The sequence below is a fragment of the Anomaloglossus baeobatrachus genome, chromosome 4, assembly GCF_048569485.1.
Source record: "Anomaloglossus baeobatrachus isolate aAnoBae1 chromosome 4, aAnoBae1.hap1, whole genome shotgun sequence".
Classification (NCBI taxonomy): domain Eukaryota; kingdom Metazoa; phylum Chordata; class Amphibia; order Anura; family Aromobatidae; genus Anomaloglossus; species Anomaloglossus baeobatrachus.
This window is the reverse complement of record NC_134356.1, coordinates 685,237,482-685,258,088: the sequence shown is the minus strand read 5'-3', so window position 1 is coordinate 685,258,088 and position 20,607 is coordinate 685,237,482. Positions and strand designations below refer to the sequence as shown.

The 20,607-nt window shown below is 49.4% G+C and overlaps 1 protein-coding gene across 1 annotated transcript in view; it reads right to left on the bottom strand.

Annotated features, from left to right (window-relative positions):
* Positions 1-1,366: 1,366 nt before the first annotated feature.
* Positions 1,367-20,607, bottom strand: part of LOC142302832 (phospholipid scramblase 3-like) — a 33,290-nt gene continuing 14,049 nt past the window's right edge. The window contains exons 2-8 of the mRNA XM_075343944.1: positions 6,565-6,686; positions 6,403-6,430; positions 4,696-4,853; positions 4,265-4,414; positions 3,929-4,069; positions 1,815-1,971; positions 1,367-1,386 (exon numbers count right to left, since the gene is read on the bottom strand). Of these exons, the coding sequence (XP_075200059.1) occupies positions 1,367-1,386; positions 1,815-1,971; positions 3,929-4,069; positions 4,265-4,414; positions 4,696-4,853; positions 6,403-6,430; positions 6,565-6,686 (776 nt within the window). The remainder of the gene's footprint in view (positions 1,387-1,814; positions 1,972-3,928; positions 4,070-4,264; positions 4,415-4,695; positions 4,854-6,402; positions 6,431-6,564; positions 6,687-20,607) is intronic.

Below are 20,607 nucleotides of genomic sequence, written 5' to 3'. Positions count from 1 at the left end.
TGTAGTATAAAAAGACTGTAGAAAGGCAGACACAGCTATAGAGGTGATTCAAACAGAAAAAAAATCTATACAACAACAGCCAAGTCATTTAAAAAATACAATTCTTTATTAGAAAATTGTTAAAAATAACAAATACAGATATTATAAACAGTGGTCAGCAGGTGGCGCCAACAAACCAAAACACGAGAACTGTAACATAGGATAATGGTTGGTGTAGGGATTCTCATCAATCCAAAAGGACCTCTGACAGTGAATATGTAAAAATAAGAAAACCAAAATGGTCTAAGAGTCAAAGCAGTACAAGGCCTGCCGTTACTGTCAGAGCGGAGTAAGGAGGATCCCAACAAAAAAATTATAAATTTGAAATAAACACAAAATAAACAGCAGTGAACACTTCGTGTTGGTGAGAGCGCCGGCACAGTCCTACACGCACGTTTCGGTATACGCCTTCTTCCGGGGAAGTTTTGGTCTGTTGGCGCCACCTGCTGACCACTGTTTAAAACATCTGTATTTGTTATTTTTAACAATTTTCCAATAAAGAATTGTATTTGTTAAATGACTTGGCTGTTGTTGTACAGAATTTTTTCTCTTTGAATCTTGATTTCTGTATTAGCCATTATCCATGACTTTGGGTACACATTTACATTACTTTTATTTGAAATGTGTTTTTTGTTTGCTCTCTGCTTACTAGATATAGAGGTGAGAAGACTTTATAGCAAAGATCAACCAGGGCTCTCAATATAAGGCCAGGATATACCAAAAAGGAATGGATGTTTTTATTTGGTTCAACGTCTGTATAACTTCCAGTGATGTTTGGATGATTTCCCCACACAATTAATTACTGAAAAATGCAACAGGTATTAGAGCAATGAGGGCTCAGCTCCTTCCCTCCAAACACCTCATAGGAGTAGTATGTGCCCACACACACAGACAAGCAAAAGGGTAACAATGTTTTTCACTTTTGTCTTTCAGGCTCCATATCTAACCATCCACTACAGCTTAGAGCATGAGACGACCTTCATGTTATACTCAATCATCTTGGCTATCTCATACATAAATTTGACTTGCGACTATTTAGCATATGACTAGTTCTGCAGATTCTTGTCAGGTCACTGAGCTGGAAAGTCATAAATTCAAAACATTGTTCCACGTTTGCTCATCAGAGTAACACAAAGCTCGTAAACCATGATCTTGGCTCCGAACGGTCCGTGTCTTCTGTGTCCTGTGCTCGTGACTTGACTTTGGAGTTGCTTGTTTTACAGCACGCAGGATATAAAGTAATATCACTTTACTGGATTCTTTTTAAAACTTCATTCCAAGGTAAATTTACAGGAAAAAGAGACATGATCTAAACACTTTGACGTCTCTAATTCCGTGCAACGGAACCTGGAAATAAACCAGCTCAAAATTCAGAAAGGGAAAAAAGTTACAAAGCTCGAAAAGTATTACTCTCTTCAGCGGGCGGGCTCAACAAGGACTTTACGACAAGGATGTATCGTGATTATTGAAATGTTAGAATCCAAAAAGTAACTGAGTTATTCTAGAAGTTTCAGAAAAAAAAGTTTTGATAACCTTGGAGCAGGATTTGCAGATCGATGATGTGAAAGTCGGACTGGAAAATGACGTAAATCATAATCTGAGCAGAACAGATCCAATAGTAAAAAGATGTTCAGATGTGGATCGAAACATGGTGTTAAAAAAAAAAAAGAGTTGCAACTAGTCACAGCCTCCCCCGCAGTCCCCTCCTCCACCCCCACAATCCCCTCCTCCTCCACCGCAATCCCCTCCTCCTCCACCACAATCTCCTCCTCCACCTCCCCAGTCTCCTCCTCCATCACAATCGCCATTGAAACCTCCATGATCCGAAAATCCACCATTGTCATCGCTAAAGAAGAAAGCTCCACCTGCAGCGCCCCACCCACTGTCATCATCCGAGGAGCTGCTGCTGGAAATATTATTCAGTTGATATCTCTGTGCATGGAAAATAATAAGAAAATAATCAACATAAAACAATTGATAAACACAGAAATATAAAGTAACCAGTGTCTCACATATATCTACATCTACTGTCAGCGTCATTATCCTGTACCCCACGTGTCAGCTTGTCGACGTGGTTCTATTGATGTTGGTAGAAGAAGTGACAACAGATATCCTAGAGTAGCTCCAAATTTACACAGAATACTTGTTTCCCCCAGCAGGTATCAGACAGGGTCTCTCACATCTTTCGCGCTGGCTGGAACTCTCACCATCTTTCCTGCTAGCTGGGGCTCTCACCATCTTTCCCGCTGGTTGGGGCTCTCACCATCTTTCCCGCTGGCTGGAACTCTCACCATCTTTCCCGCTAGCTGGGGCTCTCACCATCTTTCCTGCTAGCTGGGGCTCTCACCATCTTTCCTGCTAGCTGGGGCTCTCACCATCTTTCCTGCTAGCTGGGGCTCTCACCATCTTTCCTGCTAGCTGGGGCTCTCACCATCTTTCCTGCTAGCTGGGGCTCTCACCATCTTTCCCGCTGGTTGGGGCTCTCACCATCTTTCCCGCTGGCTGGAACTCTCACCATCTTTCCTGCTAGCTGGGGCTCTCACCATCTTTCCCGCTGGTTGGGGCTCTCAACATCTTTCCCGCTAGCTGGGGCTCTCACCATCTTTCCCGCTGGTTGGGGCTCTCAACATCTTTCCCGGTAGCTGGGGCTCGCACCATCTTTCCCACTAGCTGGGGCTCTCAACATCTTTCCCGCTAGCTGGGGCTTTCACCATCTTTCCTGCTAGCTGGGGCTCTCACCATCTTTCCTGCTAGCTGGGGCTCTCACCATCTTTCCCGCTGGTTGGGGCTCTCACCATCTTTCCCGCTGGCTGGAACTCTCACCATCTTTCCTGCTAGCTGGGGCTCTCACCATCTTTCCCGCTGGTTGGGGCTCTCAACATCTTTCCCGCTAGCTGGGGCTCTCACCATCTTTCCCGCTGGTTGGGGCTCTCAACATCTTTCCCGGTAGCTGGGGCTCGCACCATCTTTCCCACTAGCTGGGGCTCTCAACATCTTTCCCGCTAGCTGGGGCTTTCACCATCTTTCCTGCTAGCTAGGGCTCTCACCATCTTTCCTGCTAGCTGGGGCTCTCACCACTTCCCTGCTAGCTAGGGCTCTCACCATCTTTCCTGCTGGCCAGGGCTCTCACTATCTTTCCCGCTAGCTGGGGCTCTCACCATCTTTCCCACTAGCTGGGGCTCTCACCATCTTTCCTGCTAGCTGGGGCTCTCACCACTTCCCTGCTAGCCAGGGGTCTCACCATCTTTCCTGCTAGCCAGGGGTCTCACCATCTTTCCTGCTGGCCAGGGCTCTCACCATCTTTCCTGCTGGCCAGGGCTCTCACCATCTTTCCTGCTAGCCAGGGCTCTCACTATCTTTCCCGCTAGGTGGGGCTCTCACCATCTTTCCCACTAGCTGGGGCTCTCACCATCTTTCCCGCTAGCTGGGGCTCTCACCATCTTTCCCGCTAGCTGGGGCTCTCATCATCTTTACCGCTAGCTGCGGCTTTCACCATCTTTCCTGCTAGCCAGGGCTCTCACTATCTTTCCCGCTGGTCGGGGCTCTCACTATCTTTCCCTCTTGCTGGGGCTCTCACTATCTTTCCCTCTTGCTGGGGCTTTCACCATCTTTCCTGCTGGATGGGGCTCTCACCATCTTTCCTGCTTGCCAGGGCTCTCACCATCTTTTCGGTGGCCGGGGCTCATACTATCCTTTTCGCTGGCTGAGTCCCTCACCATCTTTGCTGCTAGCCAGGGCTCTCACCATCTTTCCCACTGGCTGGTTCTCTCACTATCTTTCCCACTAGCCAGGGCTTTCACTATCTTTCCCACTGGCCGCGGCTCCCACCATCTTTTCTGCAGGCTGCCTTCGGTGGATGTAAATGTTTATCTGTGACATCTGGACTCACCATGTAGAGGAAAGTCGTTAAAATAACACTTTTCAGAGTAGCCTCCATGTCCATGGGGAACTTGAAGATGACTTTGGATGACTTTTTTTCCCCCTCCTTGATTATTTGGGCCACTGGGCAAGACCCGTTTACACTGACTATCTGGAGAAAAGGATATGAACACAATCACTGGACCAGGACATTCAGGAGAATTTAACCATAGTCCCACCATAATCTTGGCAAGGATGGACCTCACCAGATATTACCCAGCATGGATGATGCAACTACAAAAGGTGAGAGAATCGGGACTACTACAAGCAGCTAAGCTTTATGTGTTTGGCAGACTTTGCTTCTCACCTCGATTGTGTCTATCGAGCCAGATAATGGCAGCTCAGCAGTGAACGCCGGCTCTCCAAACTTCATCTGGATCGAGACTCTCATTATTCGAGAACAATTTGATATTTGGACATAACCAATTATGTGTGAAGGAAGAACGATGATCTTCAGCTGGAGGATGAGAAGAAATTCAGACATTTACGTCTTGTCACAGATTGTGTCCACAGATGCTGTTTGTGGATGTGTCGATGTGATCAGTTGAACCCTACGGTCCTGGCTCTTAAACCTCCCAGAGAAATCGACCTTTACATGGCAGCTAATCACTAGATTTAAAAATGTGTTTTTTTTTAATTAGAACCCCCCTCTCAAGATGGAGGATCAGCAATTAACATGAAAAATGTAACAATATTATATTCCTAAATGTGATCGGGGTTGGTATGTTTGGAGCTTACGTGAGAGTTTCCTCCACAGCAGCCTTCCCCGGAGTCAGTAAATAATGCAACCACATCCCTCTTTTTAGGATCTTGTAATTTCAGATTGAAGGACGGTCCACAACATTCGGACTCACGACGAATCGTGAAGAGAGTCTGCTCCGAACTGTTAATGAAAGCTAAACCATATACTTAGTTAGTCTTGGAAATTTGAAGAGCAATTTCGGCACAATACTGGATGGACATTTGGTGGCTTTGATTGGATCTGAGAAGAACAAGAGAACACGTTTTCTCAAGAATCGCCCACCTGTGCTGAAAACTAAAGTCCAACACTTGTTTATCAATCAAGTCTTTACACGACCTTTCACCAGTATCTTCTAGTTCTTTATATTGGCTCACAATTTTAAGCTTAAGCCTTTTTTGATTCGGCCAAAGCCTACCGCTATATTGATGAGGGCCAGCACCCAGAAACAGACCCAAACAGGTCCATAGGTGGTGTTTGGCTTAGCTAATGGTCCATGCTGCAAGACTCATTAGTAGAGATGAGCAGATCAGGCAGAATTATTATTCACCTGTTCACTTATTTTTTTTCCTGGAAATGTGTTTCACCAAGAAGTTATTCATTGCCAATATAGGGTCTCTTACTATTTTCAAAACAACATTTTTAAGATGACCCCACCATTAAACTCCTCACTGTCATGCGTTCAAAGCTGAATCCTCATATCGCCTCCGCCTGCTCTGAAATCCCAGGGCCTCTCATGTTCTCGGTTTTGATGGAAGCCAGGAATGTTCTGCGCATGCACGAACAAGGTGACAGAGCACAATGTGGCACCATGATGCCGAGACCTTTTGCAAGCATCTGCACTGATCTGCAACCTTTCAACGGGCTTTATTTGGGTGACGAGCCCGAATAGGAACCGGATGCACAGTCAAACATCTGGGTTCGGGGTTCTGCACCAAACACAAAGGGTTCAGTATGGACCGTGAACTTTACAGCTCAGTTTAGGTTCACTCATCTTCTCATTTCTACTTATGAAAAGTCGGAGATTGACCTATTGTGCTACGTCCAATGAGTGACACATTGGGTAGATCGTTATCTTTCATTGCAGGGGAGAGGTCAGTTGTAGAATTTTTCCCATAACACATTGCCAATAAAGATCCATATACCAAGACTGATTAGCGAGCGGCACAAAGGGGACAAACTGAAAAGTCTCCTAAAATGACAGGTACGCTGTGTATAAGAGATATCATAGCAGCTCTTCTCCACCCACCAGCTCAGAGGCAATAAGTCATATAGGAGATGGACTGAAATGACAGTTACGCTGTGTGTGCTGTGTATGGGAGACATCATAGCAGCTCTACTCCACCCACCAGCTCAGAGACAATAAGTTATATAGTGGATGGACTGAAAAGTCTCCTAAAATGACAGGTACGCTGTGTGTGTTGTGTATGGGAAACATCATAGCAGCTCTTCTCAACCCACCAGCTCAGAGGCAATAAATCATATAGGGGAGGGACTGAAATAACAGTTACACTGTGTGTGCTGTGTATGGGAGACATCATAGCACGTCTCCACCCACCAGCTCAGAGACAATAAGTTATATAGGAGACGTACTGAAAAGTCTCCTAAAATAACAGGCATGCTTTAACTCTGTGTCTAGGCAGAGGATTTGTAGTGATTCACTTTAAGGGATAGTGATATAAGGACTTATGGTTCCATCTTCTCACCTTTTTTATGCAGGATCACTTCTTCTACCTATAGGTAAAGAAACAGATGAATTATTGACCATACGCTGCTTACATGATGTTGTATCCTTGTGGATATTCCACTGTCACATTGTACATGACGCCATTTACCTTCAGGGATCAGTGACTTAGACGATCTCTTACCTCTACTAGACAGTTGAGTCCGGGGGGCACCACCGCCCGGGGGTTGTAGAGATGGACGGAGGCTGCGTTCTGCCATTGAGGTTGGCTTTGGACAGGTTGAGAATGCTTGTTCCAGGGTTGTCCTGTATGGAGCAACAAATAATAATGTCTATTAGTTCATATACACAAGATATGGAGTTCTGGACTCTTGTGAGGCAGTGCACATAATCTAGAGGGGCTCCAGAGCAGAAACTTAAACTCTGAAAGTGATAGAGTTGAGGTAAAGTCCAAGACATGACGTCCCTACCCCATCTCTTGTAGTGAAGAGATTGGTGGTACCACCATCACTTGATTGGTCCAATTGTTGAAGTGTAATATGTACAGTAACTGGGGAAGGAGTCATTATGAGCTGGGCCGGCCGACAACAAAAGACAATAGCTTGTATTTAGTTCTCAAATTGTCAGTTTCTCCATATTCTGAACGCCTATACCCGGGAAAAATATGGTGCAATCAGCCTCTCCCCTGCTCACACTGATAACAGAGAACAACAGATTGAATTTCCAGGCTTTGAAGTCTACCTATGTCTTACCAGCCTGAAATTAGTGATTCCAGGAAGTAAAAGATTTGTCTTTTCCTATCCAGCAGTCAGCCACTCCAGACCTGAAGTGGCTGACAACAGAGAATAATACATTGTCCCAATATTATTATTATTATTATTATTAATATTTATTTATAGAGCACCACTGATTCCATGGTGCTGCACATGAGAAGGGGGTTACATACAGAATACATATACGAGTTATAATAGACAGACTCGTACAGACGGAAGAGGACCCTGCCCTTGTGGCCTTACATTCTATAGGATTTTGGGGAGGAGACAGTAGGTGGGGTGTTGGTCGGGCGGCAGTTCCGCACGGTGGTGAAGCAGCAGCTCCGGAGGTGGTGATACAGCTGAGTCATTGAAGATTATTGGCATTTCTGAACAGATGAGTTTTCAGGTTCCGTTTGAAGCTTGTGAGGGTAGCAGATAGTCTGACGTGTTGAGGCAGCGAGTTCCAGAAGACGGGGGATGCTCGGGAGAAGTCTTGGAGGCGGTTGCATGAGGAGCAAATGAGAGAGGAGGAGAAAAGGAGACCTTGGGAGGACCGGAGGTGACGTGTTGGAGTGTAGCAGGAGATTAGTTTGGAGATTTACGGAGGAGACAGATTATGGATGGCTTTGTAGGTCAGTGTTAGTAGTTTGAATTGGATACGATGGAAGATTGGGAACTAATGGAGGGATTTGCAGAGAGGAGAAGTGGGGTGGTATTTAGGAGAGAGGTGGATCAGTCGGGCAGCAGAGTTAAGGATGGACTGGAGAGGGGCGAGCGTGTTGGCAGGGAGGCCACAGAGGAGGATGTTACAGTAGTCGAGGCGGGAGATTATGAGGGCATGCACTAGCATTTTAGTAGATTGCAAATTGAGGAAAGGGCGGATTCTGGAAATATTTTTGAGTTGAAGACGGCAGGAGGTGGTGAGGGATTGGATGTGTGGTATGAAGGACAAGGCAGAATCGAGGGTCACTCTGAGGCACCAAACTTGGGGTACTATTGAGAGCGTGATGTTGCTTCTTGTAATAGATACCAGTTAGAGAGTGTAGGTGAGATGGAGGAAAGATGATTAGTTCAGCTTTGGCCACATTGAGTTATAGGAAGCGAGAGGAGAAGGAGAAGGATATAGCAGATAGACACTCCGGGATTCTGGACAGCAGAGATGTGACATCTGGGCCACAGAGGTAGATCTGAGTGTCATCGGCATATAGGTGGTACTGAAAGCCATGAGACTTTGAGTTGTCCCAGGCCAAATATATAGATGGAAAAGAGTAAGGGTCCCAGGCAGAGCCTTGAGGGACACCAACAGAGCCAACAGAGAGGACAGGATGAAGAAGTTGTGTGGGAGGAAAAGACACTAAAAGTGCGGTTGGAAAGGAATGAAGAGATCCAAGCGAGGGCAAGATCTCTAACACCAAGGGAAGAGAGGATCTGTATTAAGAGCGAGTGGTCAACAGTGTCAAAGGCCGAGGACAGGTCTAGAAGTAGGAGTATAGAGAAGTGATTGTTGTGTTGTAAGTCATTTGTGATTTTAGTCAGGGCAGTTTCGGTACATTGATGAGGATGGAAGCCGGATTGTAGATTGTCAAAGAGATTGTTAGATGAGAGGTGGGAGGAAAGTTCAGCATGGACATGCTGTTTCAGGAGTTTTGAAGCAAATGGGATTAGTGATATGGGGCAATAGCTCGTAGTAGAGGTTGGGTCGAGGGAAGGTTTCTTTGGGATGGGTGAGATTGTTGCATGTTTAAAAGCAGAAGGGAAGGTTCCAGAGGATAAAGATAGGTTGAAAAAAGGGGTTAAGGCTGGAATAAACATAGTGGTGAGGTTGAGGAGGAGGTGGGATGGGGTCAAGTGCGCAGGTGGTGAGGTGCACTTTCGGGAGAAGATGTGCGAGCTCTCCTTCAGTGATGGTGGGGAGAAGGTTTATGAGAGGCAGTAGTCTGTTATTTGAAGGTTTGATTCTCACCAGTCTGAAATGGCTGATATGAGGAAGCAATAGACAGAAAAAGGTTTTATATCATTATTACCAAATTCTGTCATTGTAAAGATTACAATACGTTTCTGTATTTAACCCTGGAAATGCTGTGACTTGTCAGGTAATTATAGCACCTCACTGATATTGTGTAATATGCCCTGTATAGCGGAGAACAGAAGAGTGAAGTGTGAGCAATAATTGTGTAATAAGGTAACTGCACGGCTATCCGGTATAAAGGTCTGCCGTAGTATTGTACTTTACACAAGTCACCTGCAAGAATATCCATAAACTATGAGAATGTTCCTCAAAGCTACACACTCCACCCAAGAGAGAAGACTCAAGTATAAACCTCCACCCCTGCCGATCAGACAGTAATGGTTTATTCCATAAAAACGTCATCGATGTATCAGATCAGAAAATCCACGTCCCGGATAAATTAATCTATTAAGGACAATGTCCACATTGAGGACACACTAATTTATTAAAGGCAATGTCCAGATGCCAGAAAAATGAATATATTAAGGGCAATGTCCACATCCCAGACAATTGATGTGATGGGTGGAGATCCCTCTTCTATTGACTAAAGCATAAAACTGCATCCTGATTCTAGACCGAGACCCCAGCCCCAGATCATTGGTTTTAAATCAGCACTGTAACACTGCATATAATGGAGTGCAATGTACTTCCCACATACTTTACATTCCATCACAGCTTGCTAAGAATGGATATACAAGAAGTCATAAAATAGAGGGATTATCAATGACTGCAAGAAATGCATGATTATATAAATAAAGGCAGATTAGCCTACAAGGCTATGTACTTGTAACTAGTGATGAGCGGGCACTACCATGCTCGGTACTTGTAACTAGTGATGAGCGGGCACTACCAAGCTCGGGTGCTCAGTACTGGTAACTAGTGATGATCGGGCACTACCAAGCTCGGGTGCTCAGTACTCGTAACTAGTGATGAGCAGGCACTACCATGCTCGGGTGCTCAGTACTCATAACTAGTGATGAGCGGGCACTACCATGCTCAGGTGGTCTGTACTCGTAACTAGTGATGAGCGGACACTACCATGCTCAGGTGGTCTGTACTAGTAACTAGTGATGAGCGTGCACTACCATGCTCAGGTGCTCAGTACTGATAACTAGTGATGAGCGGGCACTACCATGCTCAGGTGCTCAGTACTGATAACTAGTGATGAGCGGACACTACCATGCTCAGGTGGTCTGTACTAGTAACTAGTGATGAGCGGGCACTACCATGCTCAGGTGGTCTGTACTCGTAACTAGTGATGAGCGGGCACTACCATGCTCAGGTGGTCTGTACTAGTAACTAGTGATGAGCGTGCACTACCATGCTCGGGTGCTCAGTACTCGTGACTAGTGATGAGCGAGCACTACAATGCTCGGGTGCTCGGTACCCTAACTAGTGATGAGTGAGCACTACCATGCTTGGGTGCTCGGTACTCGTGACTAGTGATGAATGAGCACTACCATGCTCGGGTGCTCGGTACTCGTAACTAGTGATGAGTGAGCACTACCATGCTCGGGTGCTCAGTACTGGTAACTAGTGATGAGCGAGCACTACCATGCTCGGGTGCTCAGTACTAGTAACTAGTGATGAGCGAGCACTACCATGCTCGGGTGTTCAGTACTAGTAACTAGTGATGAGCGAGCACTACCATGCTCGGGTGCTCAGTACTCGTAACTAGTGATGAGCGGGAACTACCATGCTCGGGTGCTCTGTATTCGTAACTAATGATGAGCGAGCATTACCATGCTCGGGTGCTCGGTACTCGTAACTAGTGATGAGCGGGCACTACCATGCTCGGGTGCTCAGTACTCGTAACTAGTGATGAGCGGGAACTACCATGCTCGGGTGCTCAGTACTGGTAACTAGTGATGAACGGGCACTACCATGCTCGGGTGCTCAGTACTGGTAACTAGTGATGAGCGGGAACTACCATGCTCGGGTGCTCAGTACTGGTAACTAGTGATGAGCGAGCACTACCATGCTCGGGTGCTCAGTACTGGTAACTAGTGATTAGCGGGCACTACCATGCTCGGGTGCTCAGTACTCGTAACTAGTGATGTGAGGGCACTACCATGCTCAGGTGCTCAGTACTGGTAACTAGTGATGAGCGGGCACTACCATGCTCAGGTGCTCAGTACTGGTAACTAGTGATGAGTGGGCACTACCATGCTCAGGTGCTCAGTACTCGTAACTAGTGATGAGCGGGCACTACCATGCTCAGGTGCTCAGTACTGGTAACTAGTGATGAGCGGGCACTACCATGCTCGGGTGCTCAGTACTGGTAACTAGTGATGAGCGGGCACTACCATGCTCGGGTGCTCAGTACTGGTAACTAGTGATGAGCTGGCACAACCATGCTCGGGTGCTCAGTACTGGTAACTAGTGATGAGCGGGCACTACCATGCTCGGGTGCTCAGTACTGGTAACTAGTGATGAGCGGGCACAACCATGCTCGGGTGCTCAGTACTCGTAACTAGTGATGAGCGGGCACTACCATGCTCAGGTGCTCAGTAGTGGTAACTAGTGATGAGTGAGCACTACCATGCTCGGGTGCTCAGTACTCGTAACTACTGATGAGCGGGCACTACCATGCTCAGGTGCTCAGTACTGGTAACTAGTGATGAGAGGGCACTACCATGCTCAGGTGCTCAGTACTGGTAACTAGTGATGAGCGGGCACTACCATGCTCGGGTGCTCAGTACTGGTAACTAGTGATGAGCGGGCACTACCATGCTCAGGTGCTCAGTACTGGTAACTAGTGATGAGAGGGCACTACCATGCTCAGGTGCTCAGTACTGGTAACTAGTGATGAGCGGGCACTACCATGCTCGGGTGCTCAGTACTGGTAACTAGTGATGAGCGGGCACTACCATGCTCAGGTGCTCAGTACTGGTAACTAGTGATGAGCGGGCACTACCATGCTCGGGTGCTCAGTACTGGTAACTAGTGATGAGAGGGCACTACCATGCTCGGGTGCTCAGTACTGGTAACTAGTGATGAGCGGGCACTACCATGCTCGGGTGCTCAGTACTCGTAACTAGTGATGAGAGGGCACTACCATGCTCAGGTGCTCAGTACTGGTAACTAGTGATGAGAGGGCACTACCATGCTCAGGTGCTCAGTACTGGTAACTAGTGATGAGCGGGCACTACCATGCTCGGGTGCTCAGTACTGGTAACTAGTGATGAGCGGGCACTACCATGCTCGGGTTCTCAGTACTGGTAACTAGTGATGAGAGGGCACTACCATGCTCAGGTGATCAGTACTGGTAACTAGTGATGAGCGGGCACTACCATGCTCAGGTGCTCAGTACTGGTAACTAGTGATGAGCGGGCACTACCATGCTCGGGTGCTCAGTACTGGTAACTAGTGATGAGCGGGCACTACCATGCTCGGGTGCTCGGTACTGGTAACTAGTGATGACCTAGCACTACCATGCTCGGGTGCTCAGTACTGGTAACTAGTGATGAGCGGGCACTACCATGCTCAGGTGCTCTGTACTGGTAACTAGTGATGAGCGGGCACTACCATGCTCGGGTGCTCGGTACTGGTAACTAGTGATGAGTGAGCACTACCATGCTTGGGTGCTCAGTACTGGTAACTAGTGATGAGCGGGCACTACCATGCTCAGGTGCTCAGTACTGGTAACTAGTGATGAGCGGGCACTACCATGCTCTGGTGCTCAGTACTGGTAACTAGTGATGAGCGGGCACTACCATGCTCTGGTGCTCAGTACTGGTAACTAGTGATGAGCGGGCACTACCATGCTCGGGTGCTCAGTACTTGTAACTAGTGATGAGTGGGCACTATCATGCTCAGGTGCTCGGTACTGGTAACTAGTGATGAGTGAGCACTACCATGCTCGGGTGCTCAGTACTGGTAACTAGTGATGAGCGGGCACTACCATGCTCAGGTGCTCAGTACTGGTAACTAGTGATGAGCGGGCACTACCATGCTCAGGTGCTCAGTACTGGTAACTAGTGATGAGCGGGAACTACCATGCTCGGGTGCTCAGTACTGGTAACTAGTGATGAACGGGCACTACCATGCTCGGGTGCTCAGTACTGGTAACTAGTGATGAGCGGGAACTACCATGCTCGGGTGCTCAGTACTGGTAACTAGTGATGAGCGAGCACTACCATGCTCGGGTGCTCAGTACTGGTAACTAGTGATTAGCGGGCACTACCATGCTCGGGTGCTCAGTACTCGTAACTAGTGATGTGAGGGCACTACCATGCTCAGGTGCTCAGTACTGGTAACTAGTGATGAGCGGGCACTACCATGCTCAGGTGCTCAGTACTGGTAACTAGTGATGAGTGGGCACTACCATGCTCAGGTGCTCAGTACTCGTAACTAGTGATGAGCGGGCACTACCATGCTCAGGTGCTCAGTACTGGTAACTAGTGATGAGCGGGCACTACCATGCTCGGGTGCTCAGTACTGGTAACTAGTGATGAGCGGGCACTACCATGCTCGGGTGCTCAGTACTGGTAACTAGTGATGAGCGGGCACTACCATGCTCGGGTGCTCAGTACTCGTAACTAGTGATGAGAGGGCACTACCATGCTCAGGTGCTCAGTACTGGTAACTAGTGATGAGAGGGCACTACCATGCTCAGGTGCTCAGTACTGGTAACTAGTGATGAGCGGGCACTACCATGCTCAGGTGCTCTGTACTGGTAACTAGTGATGAGCGGGCACTACCATGCTCGGGTGCTCAGTACTGGTAACTAGTGATGAGCGGGCACTACCATGCTCAGGTGCTCAGTACTGGTAACTAGTGATGAGAGGGCACTACCATGCTCAGGTGCTCAGTACTGGTAACTAGTGATGAGCGGGCACTACCATGCTCGGGTGCTCAGTACTGGTAACTAGTGATGAGCGGGCACTACCATGCTCGGGTGCTCAGTACTGGTAACTAGTGATGAGAGGGCACTACCATGCTCGGGTGCTCAGTACTGGTAACTAGTGATGAGAGGGCACTACCACGCTCGGGTGCTCAGTACTGGTAACTAGTGATGAGCGGGCACTACCATGCTCGGGTGCTCAGTACTCGTAACTAGTGATGAGAGAGCACTACCATGCTCAGGTGCTCAGTACTGGTAACTAGTGATGAGAGGGCACTACCATGCTCAGGTGCTCAGTACTGGTAACTAGTGATGAGCGGGCACTACCATGCTCGGGTGCTCAGTACTGGTAACTAGTGATGAGCGGGCACTACCATGCTCGGGTGCTCAGTACTGGTAACTAGTGATGAGCGGGCACTACCGTGCTCGGGTGCTCAGTACTGGTAACTAGTGATGAGCGGGCACTACCATGCTCAGGTGATCAGTACTGGTAACTAGTGATGAGCGGGCACTACCATGCTCAGGTGCTCAGTACTGGTAACTAGTGATGAGCGGGCACTACCATGCTCGGGTGCTCGGTACTGGTAACTAGTGATGAGCGAGCACTACCATGCTCGGGTGCTCAGTACTGGTAACTAGTGATGAGCGGGCACTACCATGCTCAGGTGCTCTGTACTGGTAACTAGTGATGAGCGGGCACTACCACGCTCGGGTGCTCGGTACTGGTAACTAGTGATGAGTGAGCACTACCATGCTTGGGTGCTCAGTACTGGTAACTAGTGATGAGCGAGCACTACCATGCTCAGGTGCTCGGTACTGGTAACTAGTGATGAGCGGGCACTACCATGCTCGGGTGCTCAGTACTGGTAACTAGTGATGAGCGGGCACTACCATGCTCGGGTGCTCGGTACTGGTAACTAGTGATGAGTGAGCACTACCATGCTCGGGTGCTCAGTACTGGTAACTAGTGATGAGCGGGCACTACCATGCTCAGGTGCTCAGTACTGGTAACTATTGATGAGCGGGCACTACCATGCTCAGGTGCTCAGTACTGGTAACTAGTGATGAGCGGGCACTACCATGCTCAGGTGCTCAGTACTGGTAACTAGTGATGAGCGGGCACTACCATGCTCGGGTGCTCAGTACTCGTAACTAGTGATGAGAGGGCACTACCATGCTCGGGTGCTCGGTACTGGTAACTAGTGATGAGCGGGCACTGACATGCTCGGGTGCTCAGTACTGGTAACTAGTGATGAGAGGGCACTACCATGCTTGGGTGCTCAGTACTAGTAACTAGTGATGAGCGGGCACTACCATGCTCGGGTGCTCAGTACTCGTAACTAGTGATGAGAGGGCACTACCATGCTCAGGTGCTCAGTACTGGTAACTAGTGATGAGAGGGCACTACCATGCTCAGGTGCTCAGTACTGGTAACTAGTGATGAGCGGGCACTACCATGCTCGGGTGCTCAGTACTGGTAACTAGTGATGAGCGGGCACTACCATGTTCGGGTGCTCAGTACTGGTAACTAGTGATGAGAGGGCACTACCATGCTCAGGTGACCAGTACTGGTAACTAGTGATGAGCGGGCACTACCATGCTCAGGTGCTCAGTACTGGTAACTAGTGATGAGCGGGCACTACCATGCTCAGGGGCTCAGTACTGGTAACTAGTGATGAGCGGGCACTACCATGCTCAGGTGCTCAGTACTGGTAACTAGTGATGAGAGGGCACTACCATGCTCGGGTGCTCAGTACTGGTAACTAGTGATGAGCGGGCACTACCATGCTCGGGTGCTCTGTACTGGTAACTAGTGATGAGTGAGCACTACCATGCTCGGGTGCTCAGTACTGGTAACTAGTGATGAGCGGGCACTACCATGCTCGGGTGCTCTGTACTGGTAACTAGTGATGAGCGGGCACTACCATGCTCGGGTGCTCAGTACTGGTAACTAGTGATGAGTGAGCACTACCATGCTCGGGTGCTCAGTACTGGTAACTAGTGATGAGCGGGCACTACCATGCTCGGGTGCTCTGTACTGGTAACTAGTGATGAGCGGGCACTACCATGCTCGGGTGCTCTGTACTGGTAACTAGTGATGAGCGGACACTACCATGCTCGGGTGCTCGGTACTGGTAACTAGTCATGAGCGAGCACTACCATGCTCGGGTGCTCAGTACTGGTAACTAGTGATGAGCGGGCACTACCATGCTCAGGTGCTCTGTACTGGTAACTAGTGATGAGCGGGCACTACCATGCTCGGGTGCTCAGTACTGGTAACTAGTGATGAGTGAGCACTACCATGCTTGGGTGCTCAGTACTGGTAACTAGTGATGAGCGGGCACTACCATGCTCAGGTGCTCAGTACTGGTAACTAGTGATGAGCGGGCACTACCATGCTCGGGTGCTCAGTACTGGTAACTAGTGATGAGCGGGCACTACCATGCTCGGGTGCTCGGTACTGGTAACTAGTGATGAGTGAGCACTACCATGCTCGGGTGCTCAGTACTGGTAACTAGTGATGAGCGGGCACTACCATGCTCGGGTGCTCAGTACTCGTAACTAGTGATGAGAGGGCACTACCATGCTCAGGTGCTCAGTACTGGTAACTAGTGATGAGAGGGCACTACCATGCTCAGGTGCTCAGTACTGGTAACTAGTGATGAGCGGGCACTACCATGCTCGGGTGCTCAGTACTGGTAACTAGTGATGAGCGGGCACTACCATGCTCGGGTGCTCAGTACTGGTAACTAGTGATGAGAGGGCACTACCATGCTCAGGTGATCAGTACTGGTAACTAGTGATGAGCGGGCACTACCATGCTCAGGTGCTCAGTACTGGTAACTAGTGATGAGCGGGCACTACCATGCTCGGGTGCTCGGTACTGGTAACTAGTGATGAGCGAGCACTACCATGCTCGGGTGCTCAGTACTGGTAACTAGTGATGAGCGGGCACTACCATGCTCAGGTGCTCTGTACTGGTAACTAGTGATGAGCGGGCACTACCATGCTCGGGTGCTCGGTACTGGTAACTAGTGATGAGTGAGCACTACCATGCTTGGGTGCTCAGTACTGGTAACTAGTGATGAGCGAGCACTACCATGCTCAGGTGCTCAGTACTGGTAACTAGTGATGAGCGGGCACTACCATGCTCGGGTGCTCAGTACTGGTAACTAGTGATGAGCGGGCACTACCATGCTCGGGTGCTCGGTACTGGTAACTAGTGATGAGTGAGCACTACCATGCTCGGGTTCTCAGTACTGGTAACTAGTGATGAGCGGGCACTACCATGCTCAGGTGCTCAGTACTGGTAACTATTGATGAGCGGGCACTACCATGCTCAGGTGCTCAGTACTGGTAACTAGTGATGAGCGGGCACTACCATGCTCAGGTGCTCAGTACTGGTAACTAGTGATGAGCGGGCACTACCATGCTCGGGTGCTCAGTACTCGTAACTAGTGATGAGAGGGCACTACCATGCTCGGGTGCTCGGTACTGGTAACTAGTGATGAGCGGGCACTGCCATGCTCGGGTGCTCAGTACTGGTAACTAGTGATGAGAGGGCACTACCATGCTTGGGTGCTCAGTACTAGTAACTAGTGATGAGCGGGCACTACCATGCTCGGGTGCTCAGTACTGGTAACTAGTGATGAGAGGGCACTACCATGCTCAGGTGCTCAGTACTGGTAACTAGTGATGAGCGGGCACTACCATGCTCGGGTGCTCAGCACTGGTAACTAGTGATGAGCGGGCACTACCATGCTCGGGTGCTCAGTACTGGTAACTAGTGATGAGAGGGCACTACCATGCTCAGGTGATCAGTACTGGTAACTAGTGATGAGCGGGCACTACCATGCTCAGGTGCTCAGTACTGGTAACTAGTGATGAGCGGGCACTACCATGCTCGGGTGCTCGGTACTGGTAACTAGTCATGAGCGAGCACTACCATGCTCGGGTGCTCAGTACTGGTAACTAGTGATGAGCGGGCACTACCATGCTCAGGTGCTCTGTACTGGTAACTAGTGATGAGCGGGCACTACCATGCTCGGGTGCTCAGTACTGGTAACTAGTGATGAGTGAGCACTACCATGCTTGGGTGCTCAGTACTGGTAACTAGTGATGAGCGGGCACTACCATGCTCAGGTGCTCAGTACTGGTAACTAGTGATGAGCGGGCACTACCATGCTCGGGTGCTCAGTACTGGTAACTAGTGATGAGCGGGCACTACCATGCTCGGGTGCTCGGTACTGGTAACTAGTGATGAGTGAGCACTACCATGCTCGGGTGCTCAGTACTGGTAACTAGTGATGAGCGGGCACTACCATGCTCGGGTGCTCAGTACTCGTAACTAGTGATGAGCGGGCACTACCATGCTCAGGTGCTCAGTACTGGTAACTAGTGATGAGCGGGCACTACCATGTTCGGGTGATCAGTACTGGTAACTAGTGATGAGCGGGCACTACCATGCTCGGGTGCTCAGTACTGGTAACTAGTGATGAGTGAGCACTACCATGCTCAGGTGCTCAGTACTGGTAACTAGTGGTGAGCGGGCACTACCATGCTCAGGTGCTCAGTACTGGTAACTAGTGATGAGCGGGCACTACCATGCTCGGGTGCTCAGTACTCGAAACTAGTGATGAGAGGGCACTATTATGCTCGGGTGCTTGGTACTGGTAACTAGTGATGAGCGGGCACTACCATGCTCAGGTGTTCAGTACTGGTAACTAGTGATGAGCGGGCACTACCATGCTCGGGTGCTCAGTACTGGTAACTAGTGATGAGCGGGCACTACCATGCTCGGGTGCTCTGTACTCGTAACTAGTGATGAGAGGGCACTACCATGCTCAGGTGCTCAGTACTGGTAACTAGTGATGAGCGAGCACTACCATGCTCGGGTGCTCAGTACTGGTAACTAGTGATGAGCGGGCACTACCATGCTCGGGTGCTCAGTACTGGTAACTAGTGATGAGCGGGCACTACCATGCTCGGGTGCTCTGTACTCGTAACTAGTGATGAGAGGGCACTACCATGCTCGGGTGCTCGGTACTCGTAACTAGTGATGAGCGGGCACTACCATGCTCGGGGGTCAGTACTGGTAACTACTGATGAGCGAGCACTACCATGCTCGGGTGCTCAGTACTGGTAACTAGTGATGAGAGGGCACTACCATGCTCGGGTGCTCAGTACTGGTAACTAGTGATGAGCGGGCACTACCATGCTCGGGTGTTCAGTACTCGTAACTAGTGATGAGAGGGCACTACCATGCTCAGGTGTTCAGTACTGGTAACTAGTGATGAGCGGGCACTACCATGCTCGGGTGCTCAGTACTGGTAACTAGTGATGAGAGGGCACTACCATGCTCGGGTGCTCGGTACTCATAACTAGTGATGAGAGGGCACTACCATGCTCGGGTGCTCAGTACTGGTAACTAGTGATGAGCGGGCACTACCATGCTCAGGTGCTCAGTACTGGTAACTAGTGATGAGCGGGCACTACCATGCTCGGGTGCTCAGTACTGGTAACTAGTGATGAGCGGGCACTACCATGCTCGGGTGCTCGGTACTGGTAACTAGTGATGAGTGAGCACTACCATGCTCGGGTGCTCAGTACTGGTAACTAGTGATGAGCGGGCACTACCATGCTCGGGTGCTCAGTACTCGTAACTAGTGATGAGCGGGCACTACCATGCTCAGGTGCTCAGTACTGGTAACTAGTGATGAGCGGGCACTACCATGCTCGGGTGCTCAGTACTGGTAACTAGTGATGAGCGGGCACTACCATGCTCGGGTGCTCAGTACTGGTAACTAGTGATGAGTGAGCACTACCATGCTCAGGTGCTCAGTACTGGTAACTAGTGATGAGCGGGCACTACCATGCTCAGGTGCTCAGTACTGGTAACTAGTGATGAGCGGGCACTACCATGCTCGGGTGCTCAGTACTCGTAACTAGTGATGAGAGGGCACTATTATGCTCGGGTGCTTGGTACTGGTAACTAGTGATGAGCGGGCACTACCATGCTCAGGTGTTCAGTACTGGTAACTAGTGATGAGCGGGCACTACCATGCTCGGGTGCTCAGTACTGGTAACTAGTGATGAGCGGGCACTACCATGCTCGGGTGCTCAGTACTGGTAACTAGTGATGAGCGGGCACTACCATGCTCGGGTGCTCTGTACTCGTAACTAGTGATGAGAGGGCACTACCATGCTCGGGTGCTCAGTACTGGTAACTAGTGATGAGCGGGCACTACCATGCTCAGGTGCTCAGTACTGGTAACTAGTGATGAGCGGGCACTACCATGCTCGGGTGCTCAATACTGGTAACTAGTGATGAGCGGGCACTACCATGCTCGGGTGCTCTGTACTCGTAACTAGTGATGAGAGGGCACTACCATGCTCGGGGGTCAGTACTGCTAACTACTGATGAGCGAGCACTACCATGCTCGGGTGCTCAGTACTGGTAACTAGTGATGAGCGGGCACTACCATGCTCGGGTGCTCAGTACTGGTAACTAGTGATGAGCGGGCACTACCATGCTCGGGTGTTCAGTACTCGTAACTAGTGATGAGAGGGCACTACCATGCTCAGGTGTTCAGTACTGGTAACTAGTGATGAGCGGGC